Below are 24027 nucleotides of genomic sequence, written 5' to 3' on the forward strand. Positions count from 1 at the left end.
GGCGGGACGGGCGGCCGAGGGAGGGATCTGGCCGAGGGCGGGAGCTTCCGGCTGCTCTTTCTCCCTCTGCTGTTTGTCCTGGTTCCCCGCGGGCGGTGGCGGCTCGTGGGGCGCCGTCCCCGCGGTCATGGAGTCACGGAACCGCAGACTGTCCTGAGCTGGAGTGACCCACAAGGATCACTGCTCTCTGCAGAGCACAACCCAAAATGCCACACACCGCGAGAGGGTCACGGCCTCCTGCGTCAAGAACGTTTTCATTGTGACCTCTCTTTCGTTTCCCTTCTTGTTGTAAGCAGCTTTGGAGTTACATGCTTAATCTAATAATGAAACGAGAAAAGCGTTTATCCTCATTAAAAGCTGATGACAAGTCTACATAGAGCCTTACTCTTTGGCTTTGCCAGGGAAGGGTGGCGTGGAATGCCCACACTGACTCGTCCAGTCAGCAGCCTCGCTCCATTAAAACATGCGTTCAGGTTAGTAAAACCAAGCTGGTTTTACTCTTGGGAGAAGGCATGAGTTTACATAAACAGCTGAAAGCCGGGTGTCTTCACTCATGGCCTTGACCAGGCTGCAAACTGGGACAGATGCCAAAATCTAGTTTTACGGAAAGGGAGAGTTTGGGAGCTGCAAGTGTTTGTCATTCACTGTCATTCCAAACCGCTTTGAGAGATAGTTCCTCTACTCCGAATTCAGGGCCTCCCGAGTGTCTGTATGTCTCCTGTGCTCCTTGCCAGTCCTTACCCTCCTAACTTTTATTTCCCTCCTGCTGCTTGTTTTCAAAGATGGTTATTCAGCTGCTTAAATATATCTGCCTTGGCAAATTTACCTGTGCAATCTCAGTCTTTCAGCGCAAGTGTCCCCTTGGTCTCTTGATACTGGCGAGGGGGGTGAGTTGGTCAATCACCTTCGTGCCCCAAAACTGGAGTGGGATGTGTGCCCAGGGGAGCCTCTGGGGTGTTGGGATGGGCCTCTGACCCTGCTGTGCTTCCCCCAGCACCCCTCTGGCCACTGCAATCCCACTAGACATGAGCTTTCCCAGTGCTTGATTTATGCTAATTTTTAATCAGTGCCAGGAGGTGCTAAATCAGACTCTGTGCAAACATCTGAGTAAGTGACAATTATGTGATTGCATTTATATGCCAAACGTGTAATGCCATCAAAGGAGGAAATTGGGTTTGTCTGGCTTGCCCTGTTTTCTAGAAGAGCAGATTCTGCCAAGCATTGAACAAATTGTTATTCTGTCATCCTTCCTTGATTAATTTTCTATCACCTTTTCCATGCTTGTCACAGGCAGAGCAGCCTCAAGGCCTGTGTAACCCAGTCCCCTTTCCTGTCCTTTTTGAATACTGGCATGATCCTCTAATTCCCTGTATAGTCCTGATCTGGTGGAAGGTTTCCCTGTCCATGGCAGGGAGGGAGTGGAACTAGATGATATTTAAGGTCTCTTCTGACCCAAGCCTTTGTATGATTCTTTGATTATTGAGAATTAACATTCATGGAATTTCTTTAGTCAGTTATTCAAACACTGTCATTTAAAAGTTCTCCAGGTATCTGAATTTTAAACTGCTTGCTCTAGTAGATCTTGCCTACCATTTTCATTACTGACTAATGGACAGGAAAGTGCTTATTTTTTCTTTTTCTTTTTCTTTTTTTTTTTTTTCTCCACAAGATAAGAAAAATGTCTCTTCCTTAATCTTTCTAAGAAGGAAATAAAGGTTTTTAGCATTTCTGCCCCTTCTGTGCTATTTTACCATCTCTAGACACTCACATCAGCATTGTTGTACCCCTCATTTTACTGGTAGTCACACCATTTATGCTTTTTCTGTAGTCTTAATTTTTTGTATTAACAGAACATTTTTCCCTATATTTTTGCTTTTCTGCATTGTTCTATACCATGCTTTTAACTTCTGAGTGTTTCCTTCACCCTGCTGCTAAGACAAAGTTGTCCTTCAGCCAAAAATTGGCCATTTTGTTAATTAAGCAATCATGACTTTATGGAGTAAGATCATAAGTATTCTCATTTACATTTCTATCTCTATTTTTGAATTGCAATTTTCTCGTCATTTCTCCCATCTTGATGGAGAAGGTCTTTCTGAAACATCTGTGCGTGTGTGTGTGTGAGAGAGAGAGAGAGGGGGGCAAGGGGAGCGAGAGAGACAATTTCCCTGACTGGGACTGTCTTTTGTCCTTGTTATAACAACTGTCCTTGCTATAATCAAATTATGATTGCTGGCTCCTAAACAACCACTCCCTTTTTGTTCTGTGATTAAGTTGTTTAAACATTATGAGTTCAAAAATACTTCTTCCATGCAGACTGGAATTACTTCTATGATAGAAATGAGGTTTTTGGAAAGTGTAATGAGACGTGGCTTCTGGGTGGGGGCTTTTTCCTCTAATTTCCTTTATTTCAGCTTCAAACTGAGCAGACTTCTGGTACATTGGAGGGATAAGCAGCATGATTCTCTGCAGCCATCCCCACTCCATTCCACCCCTCCTCAACAGGGTTAGTTGGAACAGGAATCTCTAAAATAATGATGATGGTTTCGTGCACACTCTTATCTTCTCGGTCTTCAAATTTCTTTATTTATGTTAAAGGATTGGGGCAAAGTATATAATCAATTTTAGTAAATCATCCTGCCTGATCCAGTACATCAGTTCAATCTCATTCCTCTTCATCAATGAAAATACTTTACTTTCATGTTAGCCACACTCAGAAAACTGGCATATAGACCACTGGGAAACATCTCCCTCTTTTCCTCAAAGTATTGTTGCTGCCTGTACTTGCAAGCTCCAGCATGGCCTTTTTGGTGTAGTGGAAGCACAAATATGAAAAGGTCTGCATTAGTTAAATTTTTCTGCCTTTTTGCTCAGTTGTTTCTCCTGTCAGCCTATTATTATTATTAAATCAAAGTAAAAATGTGCACTTACAAGAGCTTATTTATGTCACTGTAGCACTGTTGTTGCTGTGGTTATGAGGAGAATTGCTTGCAGAGCACCCAGCCAGGGTTAGCGTGTCAGTAAGGCAGTGTACAGACGCTCAGGATGGAAAATCAGGGTCACATCAGTCAACAAAACAACAACTCAACACATGTGCAAATTTGCAGAGACAGAGAATGATCTAGTTTGCAATCCATGGACCCAAAAAGTCTTGCTTACCTTATCTGGGACTCTGTGTGTCCCTATTTTCTGCCAGGAAGTGTAAACTCAATATCCCCACCCTGGGGTCTTCACAGTCCAAATGAGACTTGGCATGCTAAGGAATGGAAGGATGCAGCAGAGACTGACTACAGGCATGGATGGGTTTGTGATAAGCTGAATTGGATGGACATGATGTTAGATCCTCCTGAGCTTTTTGTTGCAAGCAGAGCAAAGTGTTTAGACTTGTTAGTGATTATTTACAAGAAAATCAGTGGGAGATGGGTGAGTGAAAAAGCTGAAAACCCTAGGCAAGAGTTAAAGGAGAATGAGTTGACATGGGGTAGAAGACAACATGGGCTTTCTATGTACAGGGACTGTTGTGAAGGAAAGAAATTAAGAGAATGGAGAGACATTCATGGAACACATGCAAAGCAGCCAAAAAGGTAAAAAAAGAGGAACACACCTCATGATAAAAGTACAATAAAGAACTTTTTACAAATAGTTGGCAGTAATTTTGTCTGGAGTTATATTATTTGATCAATAATTATCTGGAATTGTTTATCTAGTTATTCGTCTTGTGTATGTATTTTTGTTATAACTGAATGACAGCTTTAAGGGAAAATTTTGACAAAATGCAACCCTTGATCCATTGTTTGTCCTGAGAAGGCAAAGGTATACCAAGAAAGAAAAAAAGATCACGGTGACAGTTTGCTTGTTTATTGACATTTAGAAGAAAGAAAAGTCTGAACTTGTATCATTTGATCTCGGAAATGAGGCATTTGAGCAGTACCTGTATGACAAAGTGATCAGCTTCACTCCTAAGTCTTATGCTTGGAACTGTCGTGCTGTAACATGATCTCTAACATTTTCTTGTTATAAATACTGACATTAGGGAACAAAATCATCTGAGTAAGTAGAAGGACTCTCTGAGCATTACATGCAAGGTAAAACAGCATTAGCTACATATGTGCTTAGAAATCATTAGTTATTCATTATGTGTTCATGATTAATTGGCAAACTTCAACTATATTTTGTTGCACAGCAATTCGTGCTGAGCCACAAGGACATCTGAATTGCAATTCCCTCTGGAGACAATGTGTAGTGTTAAGAGATTGAGAGACTTTGGGTGGGCATTTGAAGGATATTTTGACTTTAAAGTAACTCATCAAACGAATGCCAGAGTGGAATCCACAAAGGTGTCACTATTAAATACTGCCACTACTGCTATCTAACACTGGGAATACTTGGGAGGGAGATGCAGCATAAGAGAAAAACAAATTATTTTTCAAAGCCAGTTGGCATCTTGAGTTTATTGCTTTCCCCAACAGCCAGGCTGTGGAGGCAGCCTTCTCTCCTCCTGGGGAAAGAGAGCCAGTGCCGTTTGTCTTTTGTGCAGTGCATTTCAGGCAGGAGTGATGCCTGAAATGATATTGGCAGTTCTGCAGGAGAACTGTAACACATCCATTTGTAACGGAAGATGAGCTGTCCAGCATAGTGGGTGCTGCACAAAGCTGAACAGGCAAAGGAAGCTATGGATCTCCACACACTTCCATGTTTGTCATTTAGACTGACTAATTTGTAGTTCAACAATATGTCAGAATACATGGTCAGTGATAGGTTTCAATGAAGTACTTAAGGCTGAAGAGAAGGGATATTTCTTAGTGGTTAGATGAAGGGTTTGGGAATGGGAATTGTCGAACCTTGGGGTTTTTTTGCAGCTCTGTTGCTAACTCACTGGATGACCTTAAGCAAGTTAACCTATCTGCCATTTCATCCCTCTGTAAACTGAGGAAAATAATGTTTGCTTCACAAATGGGTTGTGAAGATTAATTGATTCTTAGAAAATGCTTCAGCTTCCCTTTGCGAAAAACATACTACAGAAGTGTTGTTGTTACTTTAGTACCAACATGCACATAAAACTTTTAAAGGCAACAGTAACAAAGACACATCTATTTTTTGGCTGGAACAGAGGATTGCAGAGGGGAGGAAAAAAAGAAAAAATATTAAAATGACAGAATCAGCAAAACAGAAGACATAATGGAGACATCTGGCTCACTGCTGATAAAAGCTCTAGTAGTTTCTGTTCCATCATTCCTTGTAACACTCATCTGAAAGGACATCCACCAAGGCTTTCAAATGGGGTAAAAAAGCTGTTAATCTCTAATTCTGTTTGACCAAGTGTGAAAATAGAGTTAATAAAAACGTTCCAGAATAGAATTTTCAGGAATACATCAATCTCTTAAACATAAAATCCAAGGAGATTAGTTTGGTCTATTTGAGTTCACATTTCTGTTTCTTCAAGCTGAACTCTTTTCAAGATACTGTCTTGGATCTAGACCTCTTGGGTTTGTGAGCTGCTGGTTCCTGAGTTTTAGCAGACTTTGGTGTTGTATATCCCTGTTGACCTCTATGGTGCATTTCAATGCAGATTTCTCTCCATGTTTTTCTGGTTTAGGTGTTTTCTTGTTTTAGGATATCTTGACCAGTGCTGATCACAGGACCCACTGTTAGGTCTTTGGGAGCACTCTGGATAGCCAGTCTGGCTGCCTTGATTTGTAAGTCAGCAGATTTTTCAAAGATCTGGCTGGACTCCCAGGTACCCAGTCGTTTCAGTAGTGTTCTTTGTAGACCTAAACATCATTGATCAACCTTTCCCCCTCACAGAGTCTTTTGAAGGCAGAGTTATGGAAACAGATAATAGTTTTGATTTTAGTTTGGAGTTCTTCACTGCAGTCCTGGTGGGTGACATGAGGCTGCTGTTAGTTATGTAACCAGAGCTACTCTCTGTTTTGAAATTGCCTGTTTAGAGAATCTTAATCAATCCTGCACACACTTCTCAGCCTCAGTTGCTTCAGCCTATAGAAGCATTCTGCAGAGGCTTTTTGTGGTTCAGTTCTTTCTCTCTGACCTTGCTAGTATCCAGGCTGAGTAAGTCATGTTCTTACACATGCTTTCTGGACATTTGCTCCCTTTTTCCTGAGAAAAAAATCCTTCTTCAGATTTTATGCTTGTGAGTCCCAAATTTTGGGTGTTTTGTTGTTGTGTTTTTATTTTTGTTGTTGTTGTTGGTTTTTAATGACTTTATTCTGATGCAAATATGCTTGGTGATAATAAATGAAGAGAAGTAAATGCAAAACTGTCAAAGATGGCAGCATGCTTGTGTCTAAATAATGAGTTTATCATCTTAGATGTCAGCTGCTTTTACAGCCCCACACAATATATTTTAATGCACCTTTAAAAAAAAATATTTAAATGAATCTACTCTCCTGGGACTTCACAGCCAAATAGAATAGATGAAGACTGAAGTCTTACTTATGAGTCTTGTTCCAAAATGAAGGACTGATTTTAGAGAATATAGTTTTTCCAAGCAGATGCTGGTTTTTGTTTTGCTTACTGGTTTTCTCTCCAGTTGCTTCTGTGATGGTTTCTTACAATCTATGAATTCTGATTTTTAATTAATCATTGTTCTTCTTTTGTTACTAAAAGAAGCAATGAATTTAATTGGTAGCTGAGAGCCAATCACAGATGTGATACACTGACTATGAAAAACCACGTTATCCATCTACAGAGGCTGTGGCACTGTCTTTCACTGGATTAGTTCACAAAACAGTGCTGATAGAAGAAGATATCTCTGGGAATGAGCAATGTTTTCTGAAATCTGTCAGAAGTTTAGGGAAGGTTGTACAGTGTGACTTGCCATGTCAAGCAAACTAACAGTACTGCAGATGCAACTTTACATTAGGCTGCCTGTATGAATTACTTATTGATGCAGTACAGAAAAACCAGAATTAATCAGGCTTTATTATATTGAAGATCAGTGTGTTAGATGTAGCTTTAAGAATAAAATCCACTTCTTAGCAAATATGCTTATTTTTGGCAGACAGAGGTCTGAGTTTTGCTCTCAGTCAGTATTCTTTGGCCCTAATATCTCATCTCTGCCATCCTGGATTCTTCTTGCTATTTCTATAAGAGTCACAAGATCCATGAATTTTAATGAAGTGATATCTCCTGTTTTCAGCTAAGCCCAATGATGGTGATGTTGAGAGCCATCTTGCTTTTGTAGCTTGCTTTAGGCAGCAAGTGACCTTGCTGTACAGCTCCTGCATTCAGGGCAATGTCACCTTCCTCACTGCAGCAGGCAATGAGTTTTTCCTGTAGCAGGATTTTGGATAGGAGGCTGGGCTTGACGTATCCAAAAAGTGAACAGGGGGAAGCAGAGATGGGCTTGAATGAAACAGCAGTCCTCATAGCAGGGCTCTTGGGGAAACAGATCTGTTCATGTGGAAGCCTGTCCAGCTCAGAGGAGAAGAAGCTGTAGAATATGAAGATGCCGATTACCAAGCTGGCAAGACAGTAAGCAGGAGTGAGATCTGAGTGTCTGCTGTGATCTCAGAGAGCAGCAGATTGGAGCTGAATCTCTGCTTGTGAAAGCTGGGGCTAAGATCTGTCTTCTGTTGTAGGGAGATGAATTTGCAAGAGCCTTGAAGGCTAAATATTGCCCTTGAGCTTTAGCTGATTTATCTCCCAACAGAATTTTCTTTTTCAGTAGAGGCTTACACCTGTGCAGCTTAGGCCTTTTCTTTTTCTTTAAAACATTCTTGTTTCTCCTCTGTTATTGGAAGCACTTGAGTATTTACCCAGGACTCAAGAGACAGGAATGGCTTTCCCAAGTATTTTACTTTAGAACTCAACATGTTAAACGTGGCATGATCTACATTTAGATCCTGCCATCTGGCTGAAAAAACTAAAGCTGTTGGCAATGCCTTCAGAGGTGAAGTAATATCTCCCCAGTCCTTCTGCAGTTTACCACAGTGCCCATGGACACTCAGGCTGTGTGGAGGCAGTGCAGGGGTTCAGGGATAATGTTTTCAGTAGGCTGAGTTTGCCTACCTGGCCTTGTTTTTAGTACCTTGTAGCTCTGCTAAACTTCAACTGCTTGGACTGACATTTTCCAAGCATGATGTCCATACTGGGCAGTTTGGGGAAAAAATTTTGTTTTAAGTAGTTCATCCTTGTTTTGCCTGAGTTTAAAAGCATTCCTAGAGATGTTCTCATGAGGAGCAGTGATTATTATACATAGCCATGTCCACAGGACAGCCTTAGGTTGTTAACAGTGATGTGGTTTTGACAGCTGACAGCTAAATAATGAAGAGTAAGTTTTAACAGGAGGAAGCAATTTTAGTGAAAAGCCACTAAAAGCCACTTTTGTTTTGTTTTGTCTTTGGAAAAACAACATTATACTGTGGTTCTTTTTATCTATATACTGTCTTTTACTGGTCTCTGTGTGAGGCCATTTAGTGTTGGCCATTCCCTCTGCTTTATTGAAAAATATGATATAGGACTTCTCACCTACCTGTCCTCCTGCCTTCTGCCCAGCAATTCATTTTGCTTCCTCCAAAACCAAATCTGTTCTTTTGATGGTAAACTCCATTCAGCTCTTGACCCTTGATCAATTCTCCCTCAGCTCCTGTGTGCTTCCCCTGTTCATCACAACCTCAGGTCAGTAAATCAAGACTCTAAGAAAACACCAGAATACATATTGCCCATGGACTACCATTCACTTGTGACTTGTGGTCATGAGGTAAAATACAAGATCACATCCTGCTTTCTGCCCAGATTCTGTTTTCATTCACAGTAGATGACAGATAGACCAGGACTCTGCAGTCCTGGGATGGTGGCTGTTTGGTGGATAGTTTGGAGGCTGAGTAGTGAGTCTAGCAGATGAGGAGAAGTAGGAAAAATCATGGTCACGGGGCATTTGAATGGAAATTGAAAATTGGATTTTGTTTCACCCTTTGTGAGAATTACTGTTATGAAGCTTGATGACTCAAAAAAATGACATATTTCCCAAATTCTGTCCATGTGGTCCCCATTTTCTGTGTATCCAGTTTTAGTCACCCATGACTAATTTGTCGAATTTGCTTTATGCCTAGAGCAAAAGGGGCTGTGAGCTGTTCTCTGAGGAAGGGAGGTGCTAAGTACTCTGGAAGTTTAGGTTCTAAGTTCCTTTAATAGAGTACCCAAAATACACTGACATGTTTGAAAATACTGCCTTTTATCTCTGTCCCTCAGCAGGGAGCTGTGAAGATAAGTTCCTTGATGTTTGCAAAAACCTCCCAGCCCTCCAACACTACAATTAGAGCACCACTATAGAAAAGCCCATGAGGAAATTAATCATTGTGTATGCAATGCAAGATCGGACTGCTCTGCAATAAATAGTACATGCACCACGCATTGGATGATAAGGATAGGAGAAAATTTGAATAGTGTTCATTAAGTGAGCAACATTCATCCTTTGCGGTGTAAAAAAATGGGAGACTCATGGAAACAAAATCATGTTATTAAAGATTGTATCATAGTGTGTTTGCATGCTGGGCAAATTAATGTTCCATAGGTGATCTTAAATCTGGCATTCACTAACTTGCTTAACTTTGCAATCCAAATGCTTTTTTTTTTTTTTTTTTTTTTTTTTTTTTTTAGAGACAGAGTGAAGCTAATGTCTTTGGGGAGTTGCCAGTGGGGAGGGCAGAGGACATCAAGCTAGGTGCTGTTGTGTGCAGCTAGATATCAGTGTGTGCACAGCTACACATGAGTGTGTAGACAGCTGTGTGCCTATTCTCTGTGTACGTATGTGTGTGTGCCTGGCCCGTGTTTATGCAGCTGACTGATGCTTCCCTTTGAAAAACTCTTTTTCTATTAAAAAATAAATATTGAAGGGACATTGACAACCCCAGGTTAATGCCTGGGGTTTAGATTACAAACTTTTATATTGTGTTTTGTTGTTCAGATCTTCCTTTATAGAGCTTCTGCTTGGTTCTGAGTCCCCTGAACACCCAAAATCTGTTTGAATGATGGGTCAAGTGTTTGTGGGAGTTATCATAAGATGCTTTCATGGTAGCATCTTTCATGGCTGTGTTATTAGAAGGGCTGACATGCTGAGGATTCACGGAGACCAGTATTCAAGGTGCACTGGAATGATAAAAAATATTAGTAGATATAATTTGTTATATCTATGTTTGGTTTGATTACTGTCTTGTGTTTGAAATCCTGTAATTAGGGCAGCAAACTGCCCCCAGAGCCAGAAGTGCTTCAGGTAATACAACACTAAGATGAGTTCCTTTGATTTCAGTAGGTGATTCTTTACAAAGAGTGAAGGCTGGAGCTATGTGAATTAAACATCACCTCTGGGGAGCTGAAGATCACAGAGAGAGCAGGGAAATACTGAGGGTCATCTCTCCCTGTTGAATAACTGAATTAGAAGTATAGATCCCTGGGAATGGGCAGCACCTTGATTTGCTCTGTCCCCTCCCCCACTAGATGGCACTGAATTCTTTTTCTTTAAACGAAAAAAAAAAAAGGCGCAAGAAAAACATGGTGGAGGTCATTTTGATGTAGAAAAGACCCTCAAAAAACAAAACAAAAGACTCTCCCCCCCCCAAAAAAAAACGAAAACAAAAACAAAACGGACAAAGAAAAGCAAATTGCAGTTGATTGTGCATTCACTCTGTCCATTTACTCTGCCCTTCCCCGCTGCCAGCCCCAGAGCCCACCTCTGTGTACCTCTGCACAAGCGCTCGCTTTGCTTTGTGCCGGGAGTTCTTTGGAGAGGCGGTGGGCGATGGTTGCTGGAGGATGCTCAGGAGAGCGGAAGCGATGCTGGGAGGGGATGGAGAGGAGACTGGCCCTAGCTGTAGGACACCATCCGCACTGAGGTCAGCCTTGTCACAAGGAATTGGCTCTGAACACACTCGCCGGGCTCCGCTCCTCTGTCCCGTGCCTTCAGACATTTTTCCTGTGCACCCGTGTGCTATTATAGCTTTCTCCCTGGATCACTGAAATCGTAACCCGCAGAAAAGAAAGCCTCAGCTTTCAATCCGCCGCTGAAACTGCATTTCCACTCCCTGATTAATTTTAAACCCACGAATTAGCTCTCTATGCTGAGATGTCCTTAATTCACTGTCAGGAGCAGTTTCCATGTCGTGTGCCCAAGTGTGCGTGGAGGGGTTGTGATTTTTTTTTTTTAATGTCTTTCTCCCAGCTTACATTCATCGGAAGATCGACAAGGATTGGTTTTTTTCCCCCTGTGGTGAGGCGGGGGTGGGGTGGGAGGAAGAGAATTTAATAATGATCTGTTTGTGCTGAGAAGGGGCTGTCTGTAACAATCTCAGTTAGAGACATAGGGAAGGTTCCTAATGCCTGCAGGAAGCAATATTCTCCCCTCCTGAAAAAAGGGGAATAATGGTGATGATGGGGAAAAATATTTAATTCTAAGATTAAACAATCTAAACTCCAACAATTTCTCTTACAGTTATATTTTTAAGGTGACTTGCAGAACGATATAGACTGCATCTGATAAAGCTACAAACGCAAGCCAAAAAAAAAAAAAAAAAAAAAAAAAAAAAAAAGGCATAGAAACTGCCACTGAAATGCCTTTTCTAAGAAAAAAATAAAACCTGGAACTGAATGTCAATTTTTGGCTTTCAAACCCATGCTTAAGAATGAGAAGAGGGAACAAGTCTGGCTTCTCCAGATACAAAAGTCCTCCTGCCCCAAACTGTCTTGCTGTCTTGGAATGTAATGGGAAAACCTGGCACCTGGACCTCCCTGGGTCCGACCAAATCTTGGTTCTTTGGACTGTAATCCTAATGTTTAACAAGAAAGAAATGTAGGTGTGATTCCATTATATGATTTTCCCATCCTCTTACATATCTTTGCCCAGTATCGTGAGAAAAAACAGTTCTAGTAGCTGGGTGCTCCATTCTGCTCTTAGTCCCAGTATTCCAATTCTGTCTAAACTGGATGTTTAGACAAAAAAAACAGTTTTATTTTCCAGTTCAATCTGAATAAAGAATAAACATAGCAGGCTCTTGTGCTTAAACAGAAAATCCAACGATCAGTCAAAAAATATGATTGGTGAAATTAGGCATGTTCTCTATTCTCATCCTTCAGCTTGGGACTTGATGCTGAAAATTGACAAAGAAATCCAGGTGCACTTTTGTGTCTGTGTGGGTGTGATACAAGAAACCCGCTTGTCGTCTTCTTATAGAACCCAACAGCATTTTGGCCACCAAACTGTAAAATTTTATCTCTGAACAGACAAGTATGGCTGCTCCAGGCCCGCTGTAACATCTAATTCTTTTTATCTACTGACATGTAGTTACTTGAAAAATTCAGTTATAGAAGTGAATCCATCTGTGGTGAACTATTTTTTAAAAAAACTGAGATCCTTAAATATTGCCTGTTATTATTACCAACAAAGGGAAGTTACTGCTGAAAAAATTAAACTAGTCCCTTTTTAAAGTAATACTCTTAACTTTACCCAGAGCTTTCCAGATACAGTAAATATTCATAACACAACATTGAAATTTTGCAATAGACCTGGTTCAGTAGACGCAGATGATTGCAACCTTTATGGTCTGGATGACTGACTTTTCTTTGCCAGTTTCATAATCCTGCAAGATGATTAGAGAATACAGTAAATTTAACACCAAAAATGGTTTAATGACACAGATACTCTTTAACAGCTGCAAGTCCCAGTTGATATGGGCCATGGTTTTGCCAGGTAAAATGGTAAAATGTTTCAATTTTCAATTGTATTTTTTTTTTAATAATACAATTTGGTTCGGTGCCAAAAATTGTTATGATCCAGCCACACAGGTTATTTTTTTCCTGGTGCAGCTGTATTCCATAAGACAATCCAGGTATGTATTTCTGATACTCAAAGAACTGCTACATCTGTTCTCCCCACTGGAGCAAGTATAATTTGGGTGGCCACGGTAAAAAGCTAGCAAAATCCCAGGACTCCTCTCTTGGGGTTAAGGGTTGTCACCAGCCCCAGAGAGGCTGTGCTTATTTTCAATTCAGATGACACAGCTTGGGATTCAGGGGCCAAAAGCTGGTAGGATCCAGCAGGGATGTAGATTTTTGTAGCATACATCTGTGGGGAGGCATCGGGCTGTGAACTTTTTGGTGCAGTAGGCAACAACTGCATTGTTTGCCTTTCCTGCTGTGGAGTTAGTGGAAGTCAATATTGGATGGGGCTAACTTGGTTCCTCTGTCAACTCCAGGATGCTGTGGTACTTGCAGATGAGGATGTGCCACCATCCAGCCCTTTTTGGTACAAGGGAAATGGCCGTTTGTCTTTCTTTTTTAAACAGTACAGCTCAGAGTCTGGAGGCCTCAGCTTTCTGGATCACACAGAATCTAGAATCCAGGGTTTCTTTCAAGCTTGTTCTCTCTATTATGTAGCAGATTGGGATTTATTTTTTCTTTTTTTTTTTTTTTTTCTTTTTTTTTTTTTTTAATGCAGTGAGAAACAGCTCCACTTGTTTTGGATTTGGTTGACATAATGTAAGGGCTTGTGATCAAGAATGATCAGGATCCAGTTAAATCCAGGTTTTACATTTTCCCCTCTTAAGAGAGTAAGGCTTCGACATTTCCTGCCTGGGAAGTGGTGCAGTTTATCTTTAAGGAGGATAGAGAAATAAGAAATGAGTCTCACGTTGCATGGGTGACATCACTGGCTTTTGGCTCAGCGCTCTGTATGCTCGGTCTGTAGGCTTCGGCCAAGGCTGCAGGGCTCGGTGTTTGAACAAGGAAAGATTCCCAGGTGTACAGAAGATTGGATTTGCCATTATTTGGGTTAAAAACGGTGAAATGAGATTTCTAAAGGTTGGGGACTCCAGCTCGCCTTCTGTTGCTCTTGATCTCTACAAGATGGGTGAGTTATTCTCATTAAAGAGAAAAGGAGTGAAAATTTAAGGAGAAAAAAATATGCCTGAATATATAACTACTGATGCCGGGGATACGATTCGTACGAAGCTACTGAGCTAAAAAATCTCAGCTCGAGGAAGAGATCGGGCCATATGGCAGAGAAATGGTGCATCCCGAAAGCTGTTGACAACAGTTAGGGGCTGCTTTCCTCTCCCCGTGTAAGGTGTGTAACTCCCCCCGACCTCCGCCCCTCCGCCCCTCCGCCCCGGTTTGTTTTGGTTCGGTTTCCCCCGACCTCCCTCTCCGTTCCTCGGCATCCTCTCCGCCAGCCGTAGCCCTGCCTGCCTTCATCTTGCAGATGGCTAACGTGCCGTCGTGTTAGGAAAACTGTGCACAACACATCCCGGCGCCGGGGACCGAGGAAGCTTTTCAGCTGCCGGCGGAAGAGGGGGCAGCAGCGCGTGTGTGTGTGGAAGGAGGATGCCGGGGCCGAGGGCAGCCCCCCGCGCTGCCTAGCGGGCGGTGCGGGCCGGCGGCGGCTCCTGCCGGGCTGCGGCTGCTCCCGCCGCCTGTGCCCGGCCCGGAGCCGGGAGGCTGCCGGAGCGCTGCCCGGGCGCGCCGGGGAACGGAGGCAGCGCGACGTTCGGCTGCCTGCATGACAGCGCCCACCACAAAAGCAGGGGAGTGAATGGCAAGGCTGGAAGAGAGAAGCCGGGGTGTCTCCGAAGCCAAGATGCCAGTGGTTGTCCGCGAAGTCTGCTGAGGGAAAAACCCGTGCGTGCCCGCGTTCCCAGAGCCAGCCGGGGAGGGGATGTTTTAACCACGATTTCGAACAGTAGCAGCAGCAGCAGTAGCAGCGGCAGCAGCAACAACAACAACAGATTGCTCCCCCCCTCCTTGCTCCCTCCCTTTCGACCCCGCTTTAAACCCAAGCAAGTGACCGACCATCCAGACGATGATGCTCTTGCTGAGCCACTGACAAAGAAAAGGCAAGCCACCCATTCCTGAAACCGGGACAACTGGCTGCTTGCAAGTGGGAGATGTCAGGCTGTTGAACTTTTCTGTCCTGTAATGATGCTTTAGTGAGCTTGCTGATCTGAAAGCCATCTCTTCTGGATTTCTGAGCAGGCCAGATTGAAAGAGATTAATGGACTGATCAGCCATCAAGTCTCTTCAGGGGGATTCATCCCTTCAGCCCCTGTCACTCGGATGCTTGTGGTGAAGGGGTCACTGGTGAAAGGCTGTGTTTCTCCTCACCAGGTCTCCTCTGCAGAGGAGAAGAGGCAGATGAGACTCCAAGACTGCCTCCAGGGCAGAACTTTGTAGTGCTCTCAGCATCCTTCTGCAGCGTGGATGTGAGGCACGGGAGTTGGGAATATTTGAAGCAGCCTATGCCAAGTGACACCTAGCAGCTGCTCCGGTGGTTTTTGCGTGGTCTCACCCCCAGCGGCTTTGCCTGTTGTGAAGATGTCCATGGTGTTTCTGTGAAGCTGAGGCATGGCTGCTGGAAGGTTACTGCTCTATGCTGGCCTCTCTTTAGCTCTGTGTGCCCTTGGCATGCTGGCTGTGGCAATCTGCTCTGACCATTGGTACGAAACTGATGCCAGGAAGCACAGAGAGAGGTGCAAGAGCATCACCACTAAGAGAAATGATCCTGGCTTCATTTATAACTCCAATAACAACCTGCCTCTCAGGGCCAGCAGGTCTAGGTTGGACCGCTGGGAAGGGAAACTCCTCTTGGCAAGAAACAGGAGGCAGATCTTTGCTATGAGCGCAGTCGACGAGTGCAACAGACAGTACAACTCCACGAATATGGGGCTCTGGAGGAAATGCCACCGACAAGGATTTGACCAGGAGCTGGAGGAGCTGATTGCCAAAGGTAAGGGCTGGTTTTTTTACCAGATGAACACGCCAACCTCTCCTTAGACGAGCAGGGTCTGAGCAGAGCCATTTGGGCTCACAGATGGGAGCTGGCATCTCTCCTTGCAATGGGTGAACTGGCCTGGCTGGGCATTGCTTCCAGAAGCACTGCCAGGGCAATTTCCCACAGGATCTCTACTCCTGAGACATGGGGTTTGGGAGCAAGAAGGTAATGGGGCTGAGAAAACACACACCCTAGAATATCTTTTTCCTACTTTTCTCTCTAATCTTGATATAGTCTTCCCATCACCATGGTATCAAATTATTTCCACACACAATAGGAAGTATTCATAAAGCAGACACTGGATTTTTTTTATTATTATTTTTAATTTGTTTGACCCTGGTGGCTCAGGCAAAGTACGTAGCATTTTATTGGAGGCTACATATGTCTGTGTTTTATCACTGCCTTTCTGAATGCCCCATCCATCCTGAAATACACCATTTACAGTGCTCACATGTAGGCTTTTTCCATCCTCAAATGGAGAGTAAACAAAGAGATATGCTAAAGAGCAGGAGGAGACCCAGCTTGCTGTTTACAATGAGCTGTGCTTTGGAATATTTTCAGCATCTACAGAACGTTACGTGAATTTATTAGAAAGGAATAATTTTCTCTTGGGGTGGAGATGCACCTGTTCACCTGTAGCATTTTTGTGCTATTTTTTGTCTAGTCTTTTGGTCTTTTGTCTTAATTTTTCTCCCAGGGTAGTGGTTCAAGGTTATGGTCATTTTGCCCCAAAGGTTTCTTTGATCTGAAGTATAGGATGGGGCCATGTGCATAAACCCCTACCCAAACAGAAGATGCATGTTTTTCAAGGATGATAAGGGTTTCAGTAAAGGATGAGGGCATCTTTGCTATCCACAGCATGGTTACTCTGCACTACAAAACATTTCCCTCTCATGGTTCTTCTGTTGCAATCAGAAGATTCCCCATTGGTTTATTTCCATTGGAGTGAAATCATTGCTTCTCACACAGTGCCATCTTCCAAAATACTTGTTTTCCAACAGTGTTCTCTATCCCAAACTCTCTTGATAGCCTTCATTAATTCCCCTCTCAGACATTACAAGTGGAATTATTGCTTAAAGCTACTTATTCAGGAGGGGTGTTCTCTCACGTTTGCCCATGTTTTGTTCCATATGTTTTACGAGTGAGCACTGAATGTGAAGTATCATTCAGTACTTGTACTGAAGTACAAGTATCATGGTAGATACTTGTACTAAACCAGTCCAAACAGCTGGTGTACCTGGATCACTGCTTGGGATCCTGCCTGTGTTGCTAGGGGCTCTTCATATCCAGCTGCTATTTAACAACTCCTAGGAAACAGATCGATGTCTTCAGCCCCATTTGTAAAGGGAGAGTGGACATGTCGAAAGCCTGTCAGCACCCAGACACCCTGCTGCTGGTTTCAGTGCCAAGGGGGTGATTCCTATTCTCCAGCTAGGTGAGGATGGTATGTGCTGGGCTGACTGTGGTGAACTGGATTGCTCTGCCACGTGTTTTTGCTGTGCTCGGGGAATAAACAAATTCAACCTTGACAGCGGGCAAACATGTCAACAGAGCTCACCTTTGCAAATGGAGTTGCGCTTATTAGAGAAGATTTTCATCTTGAAATAAGGGAGAATCTTTCCTCTTTCTCCACTTGCCTTGTCCTGGCATCAGGAATGCCCATTTCTCCTGCCAGAACCAGCTGAAACTGCGTGGCACTGGGTTATGTGTAATGGCAGCTCTGTTAAGTGTTAACCATAGGGAAAATGTGACAAACCAGTTGAGGTGGTTAAATGCAGGAGAAGTTGGTCTTTGAAAGATCTTGCTGTAGCCTGCTTGTGTTCATGTATGTGTGAATGAGTGTGTGTGAGTGTGCAAACTAACTCCAAATGTACAACACCCAGCTGGTAGCCAGGGATTCCCTGGCAGTGAGTGTCCCTGCTCACACACTCCTGGCTATGTGTCTGCAGATGGCCAGAGAGACACTTGGCAAAGTCCCTGCCCCAAGGTTAGAAGTGCAACTTGTGCACATAAAGGAGCTGTGTGCAAATATCTGGGTGTGTCACCCCTTTCCTGCTCTAAATGTTTTCTGATACACTTCTAGCAAACTGTTGTAGGATGAGAAAAGTGCTAAAGGAGGGAGATTTATAACATTGAATAGCAGCATTTTAGTTCATTTGATGGCCTTTCTGGGGTGAGGGTCTGTATATACTCTAGCCCTCAGCCATGATGAAGAGTCATCCATAAATGCTGTAGAGAGGTGTGTTCCTTTGGCACTTCTAGACTGAAACACAGAAAAAGCAAGTATAATGGCAATTCCATAAAATAAAGTGTTTGACTTGCTCAGAAATAAAAATGGAGATGATCCTCACTTTTTGATCCCCACTTATATGATGAAACTGAAGTAAGTGTTATTGCTGTTGAATGTTGAGAAGAGCTGTGAGTTCAAAGCACAGCAGGTATTCCAGGTTCATACCAACAGGATCTATCACAAAAGGGAAAAACTAAAAGTAGTTTTCGCTTCCATGACAGATACTTTTTTGGAAGTTAGGAGTTGCAGGGATGGGTGTGTGGAGAGTATGTAGTGTGCAGGTGTAAGGGGCTGCAGATATTCTCTGTGTGTAGTGTTCAAATAATGTGACTGGAGCACATATCCTTGCACAGATGAAATCACTCTCTATGAGATCCAGGGAAAATACCTTATAAAAGAGGATGTTGTTGGTACATAGAGTTTTAACTCTCTTTCCTCTGTTAATTAAATGTAATACACCTATACCAGAAATAGATAAACTAATGCAGGTTCTGGCCACAAATGTTGTGTGCAATGTTATATACAATTGAATGTAAATTTTTTTAAGTGTTTTGGGTTTTTGTTTGGTTGGTTTTAAAGCTGGACAGGATCTGTGATCCATTTAGTTTAAAACACATCCTGCATTTTTCCCTAGGCAAAACTTCCAGTATTGAGAATCGTCTATTGAGATTTGTCTATCAAAGTATAAAAAAAAAATGGTCATTAAGAGCCTAACTAGCTTTGCAAATACCCTGCAGTTATTCTGCTTATGAACTCTGCTGAAATTAATACAAGCTATAGGCAATGGCTTGTGGCAGGATCAGGAACCGTGGTACTTTGCAATATTCTGATACCAGTGATTTTAAAAAACAGTTCTGTTCCTGAATATGTTGGGTCACCTCTGTAATTCTATTCTGTATTTATTAATTTTTACTTTCTGAGAACTAAATCAAGACCTTTATGTTGGATTTTGCTGGAAAAATTGGAGAACTGTTGCTTCATGTTTCTTATATAGATATAATAGATATATAAAATAGTTGGTCCTATTTTTCTTTCTCCTATACTTTTTTTTTTAATTTTTTTTTTTTTTTTTTTTTTTTTTTTTTGTATTTTCATAGAACCCATGTGCGTATTTCAAAATAATACAATTAGGTAAACAGGCAGTGAATTAAAAGAGATTGTCACAAGTAAGAATACTCAGGGAGAGGCAGACAAGCATGAGACTGAAGACCTGAGGAGTATTCTAAAGCTGCAACAAAATTAGGCAGTTCATTTCTTCTCTTTGTCATCATGAAAAAAAAAAATCAAATCAGAAACAACAGAAATTGCAATCAGTAAAGAAATTATTGGAGTTGAACATGCAAACTGAGATCTCAGTCTTGCTAACTTTTCCTCAGCTGAATAATCTATATTTCTGGGAATGGACTACTTGGACTGAAGGAAAGCACTCTGGTACAGAGGGACCAATGAATAAGAAGGAGCTAACAATGCTGTTCCTCTGATTCTGCTTTCACATCTGATCGAGCCTTTTAGCATCTCAGGACCAGTTTCACTCCTGATCCCTAAAGCTTTGCAGAGTCAGGAGATGCTGGTTCTGGGGTTGTTCAGCACAATATTCGAAATTTTTTCTGATTCTCAGGTGTTTGTCCAGTCTCCTCCCCAAACAGAGTAGCCTTGCTGCTGGAGGCCCCTTTGGGCATCGTGCTCACTCTGTCCTGTCAGATCCACTGTTTACTATGGAGTTTCTAGCAAAAGCAAGAAGCCTCACCCAAGCCACAACTCTGAGTGAGCCACCCAACTCGGGCACTAAGCAGAGAGCTGGAATGCAGGCGAATGTCTGGGAGAAGGCAGAGTTTATGTCCTGCTTTGGCAACCAGCACCTCACTACTCCTTGTATACAACTTGTAGTGAGCCAGAAAAAAAAAAATGGGGAGCAACAGAGTCTGCCTGTATCCTATGGCAGTGTTGCTCAGATGCTTTCTGGCAGTAGTTGAGAAGAGAACAAGAAAGGAAAAAAGGGAATTACATCATTTTATTATAAAGGTACAATAAAGTAGATGAAGAAGTTGTACAATAACCAGAGTCTGTTCCATTTAGACAATTACTACTCAGAGGACCTCTCATCTCGCCTTTGGAAGGCTGCCAGTTACACCTGACTGGATGGGGCTCTGCTGCCTGCTATTGGAATCCAATTTTTATTTTAAAACCCCCAGAATTTACAATGACCTTATTATTTCAACCCTCCCTTTACCTTCCTTCTTCCCCTGAGATCTGTGGAAATCATAGTAAATCCTATTTTTAAAACATTTTATTGTGAGTACACTTGGCCCGTGCCACCATTGAAAAGAAAACCAACAAAAAAGCTTTGTAATTCCTGTGCAGCCTACCTCCACCTGAAATAATATTCAAGATTTCTGGGATGAAAGCATCCTCTGGTTTGGTTTGTCAGATGCACAGCATAACTGAGGAAGAAAGGCTTAACAGGGCTAGTCCAGCCGTCACTAGGGATTATTTATACACAAATGAAAAGAGGCTACTGAAGAGAAGCTACTTGCAGCTATATCTAGGAGCAAAATGATTTATTTTTGTAAAAATTCTTGCGATACCTTGCAATACTCTAGATTTGACTTTTAAAATTCAATGGTTTTGACAGGTAAATTAAGACAGCGATTTTTTTCATGTATCCTTTATACATTAAAGACTCAAATGCTTTGTTTAAAATCTGTGCTTGAAATCCCAACTGTTTTCCAAATGGACTCATTAAAAAAGGGACTTTATTGAAGTCTTGATTCTGATCCTAGAGAAGTCAATAGTAAATGTTTTATTGAACATGGTGATGCAGCAAGTTCAGGCCTTTAGTGTTTCCTTTGAGGTTAAAATTGTCCCTGGTTAGAAAGGCCAGTGCAAGGTCTGTGCTCCCTCCTGTCACAGCTGGAGTTCTGCTGGAGGCATCCACTTAAATTCAGGCAGTAGACAGCACTGGAGTTGAATCTTAGGCTATCCAGGTATTCAGTTTTGCAGGTTTTGATGCTGAAATTATACTTAGTCTGTTGATGTAAGACTGGAAGTCAAACAACTGAGATACAGCACAGCCATCCATCCTCTTGTTCAGGGATTTTCTAAAATCCTTTAGTGGATCAAATCACTGGTTCGTGCGCATGAGTTCCAGGAGGATTTGGCCCATCATATTTTGAATAAGCAATTTAATATTTTAATTGCATCAAATTTAAGTAGCAATTAATTAAAAAGTTTCTTTGCCACAAGTAATAAGAGCCTGACACATTCCTCTGACACATTTGAGATAATTAGTTTGATAATATATATCTGCTAAAAATACTAAGAACATATATGTAATTTAACAGAACAGCAACTGGTTTTAATAATGACTTTTTAAAGGGCAAATTTCAATCAAGCTGTTGGCTTTCAAACAAATTTGCCAGTGAAGACAAATGGAAATTTTGCCTGAGTAAAAATGACGGGATCGTGCCCTTCTCAAGAGAAACTGATATTTGCAGAGCTGCCTGCAGGACTGCATGCTTAATTCCTGTTCATTTAATTGAACATCCAAATCCTTTTGAGGAATCTCAGCGTTTTTATCCTTTCTGCATACTGCTAAAAATTTGCAAAAGCTGTGGAGGAAAAATTTAATATGAGCACAGTTGTGTTCTATTCACTGCAAAAATAAAAATGTGAAAGATAATTTTACTTTAATAGAGATGAAACGGCCTGAACAATTTTGTCATCTCCCACAATAAAAATCCATATTAATATTGCTTTTTCTCATTGAAAAAGTATTTCTGTGCATTTAGAAAAGCTTCAAGAGAGGAATGAGTTCATTAACTATTGCAGAACCAGTAGATAAGAAGCCTTTATGTTTTGTAGGTTTAGCAGAAATAATGACAGTCATTTATAATGTGAGTTACCTAATGGCTCGTTGCTCACAAACTGCTGCTGGAACTCTTAACTACACATCTACCTCTTTAGGACCAAAAGAAAGAAATGAGATGGTGTTTCTTAGTTTTTAAGGAATAAATAAATAAATAATGTGGATTCTGGAATCCAAGTTCTCTTAACAGATAATTCGGAATAGAATCCACATAAAAGAAAAGAATATAAACTAACATATTTTCCCTGTAGGAGAGACATCAGAGTAAAAAATAGAAAACTATCCATTTTCTTTCTCATTAGATGTAATTCTTTTATAAATAAATATTCAGAACTGCCTAGCAGAGCCTGCTGAAATGATAATCCTTTGTAGATAAGTACCAAAATAGATGAAAGAAAGGTAGTACTGCAGTTAGGGCAGGGGCTTACAAAGCCAGAATTCAGTCCAAGCTCTGCCATAGTCTTTCTTTATGACCTGAGGCAAGTGACTAAATCTCTCATACCTCAGCTCAGTAGCAGTATAATAGGGATTTCGTTCACTATTATTAATGCCAGTTCGCATTCTACCCTTAGATTTACGAGCCTTAATCATGGATCAGAAATCATGGATCAGAAAAATGTTCCTGTCCTTTTGACATGTGGCTGCACTTTAAATATTGGCAGTGAATGCAGCCTTATGAGAGAGTACAACGAGACTACAAAGTAATTATGTTCAGTGTGAGTGGTAGTGGCTTTAGAACACCAGGAGGCAATCCACATTCCTGTGAGCATCACAAAATGTGGGAATCCTGCAGGAGTTGTAAAGAAGGATAATGAATAACAAGTGCAGATATTTACAGGGTGGTCTTCCAAAGACTGAGGAATGGCACCAGAAAAATCATGGGTCATGTCTGCTTGAAATATTCATAAGTAGGTGATGGGGATTGACCGCTTTGGTTGGCTGTAGGAAGAAGTTGACATTTCCTTAATGAAGACAAGTAGATTACACTAATGAGATAGATATGGGGACAGCAGTCTACAGCTGCTAAGAGAAATGACGTGGTCAGAGTGATGTGTTTCGAAAATTACATTTCTAGCAGCATCCTAAATGGATACATGGAGGGCAAGTTCACATTTGTAAAGGTCAGAAAAAGAAATATTGTAGTAATAAAGGCACGAGGTGTTGAGAGCCTGGATGGTGAAAGAATATGCCAACCTTAGATCTATACGCAAACCTGGATCTATATGCATGGTGAGAGACAAAAATGTTGGTCCAGTTCCTGACCAGAACAACAAGAAAAGTATTAGCATTGTCTGTGATGATCTAGAGGAGAATTACTGAAGAGAGCATATGGAGAGTAAAGAAGGAAGAAGACCATTAGGAACTCTGTTTTAATTACAACAAGCTGAGTTTGTTATATACGTGTCCATGAAGAAATATTAGAGGTATTGTGGGTATGGGCCTAGAGAGACAAGTTTGTGTTAGAGGAGTGAGCCTGGAAATTGCTACATGGAGAGCAGAATCTATGTTTGCGCTAGAAATTATCAAGGAGTGAAATATAGAAAGAGAAAAGCCCCATGAACCCCAGCAGATCTGGGAGAAGAAAAGTGTCTTCTGGAGGGCGTGCAAAAGGAGCAGATGAGCAGATTCAAAGGTGGTGCAATAGATGTGAGTAACACCATGGTAGCTGAAGAGGGACACCACTTCAGGTTTAAACAGCACAGGAGACTACTGCAGGTAGCCAGTGTGCTGCAGCAGGTGAGAACAGAGTATTCAGGCTGTGCTGAAGATTGCCCAGTGCATTAAGTAAAGATTTCAGCAGTGGTTGCAAAGGAGAGGAAGCTGCAGTGAACTAGTGGGGAGGACCCCAGGCAACGTTTGTAGCTGGCATATTCAGAGAGGTTGGTGAGGAAGGGAGGAGAGGAAAAGACATGGTATTTATAGAGGAAAATAAATGCTTTAAGATGAAAGACTGTTTTAAGATGAGAATATTTTAAGAAGAAAGAGACTGAATGGTATTTGTGTTATGAGAGTTAAGAGGCAGAGGGGTGTGAGAGGTCAAGGCAAAGAGAGAGCAAGAGGACAAGAGCAGCCATAAGTAAAGGCAGGAGGTAGGGT

General features: G+C 41.8%; 1 protein-coding gene across 1 annotated transcript in view; it reads left to right on the forward strand.

Annotated features, from left to right (window-relative positions):
• Positions 1-15348: 15348 nt before the first annotated feature.
• The window catches only part of TMEM178B (transmembrane protein 178B), a gene marked incomplete at its 5' end in the record, with an annotated part of 211417 nt that continues 202738 nt past the window's right edge, over positions 15349-24027 (forward strand). The window contains one exon of the mRNA XM_083859468.1: positions 15349-15730. Coding sequence (XP_083715594.1) covers positions 15349-15730 — 382 coding nt within the window. The remainder of the gene's footprint in view (positions 15731-24027) is intronic.

This window comes from Zosterops lateralis (genome assembly GCF_965231275.1).
Source record: "Zosterops lateralis genome assembly, chromosome: 4".
Classification (NCBI taxonomy): domain Eukaryota; kingdom Metazoa; phylum Chordata; class Aves; order Passeriformes; family Zosteropidae; genus Zosterops; species Zosterops lateralis.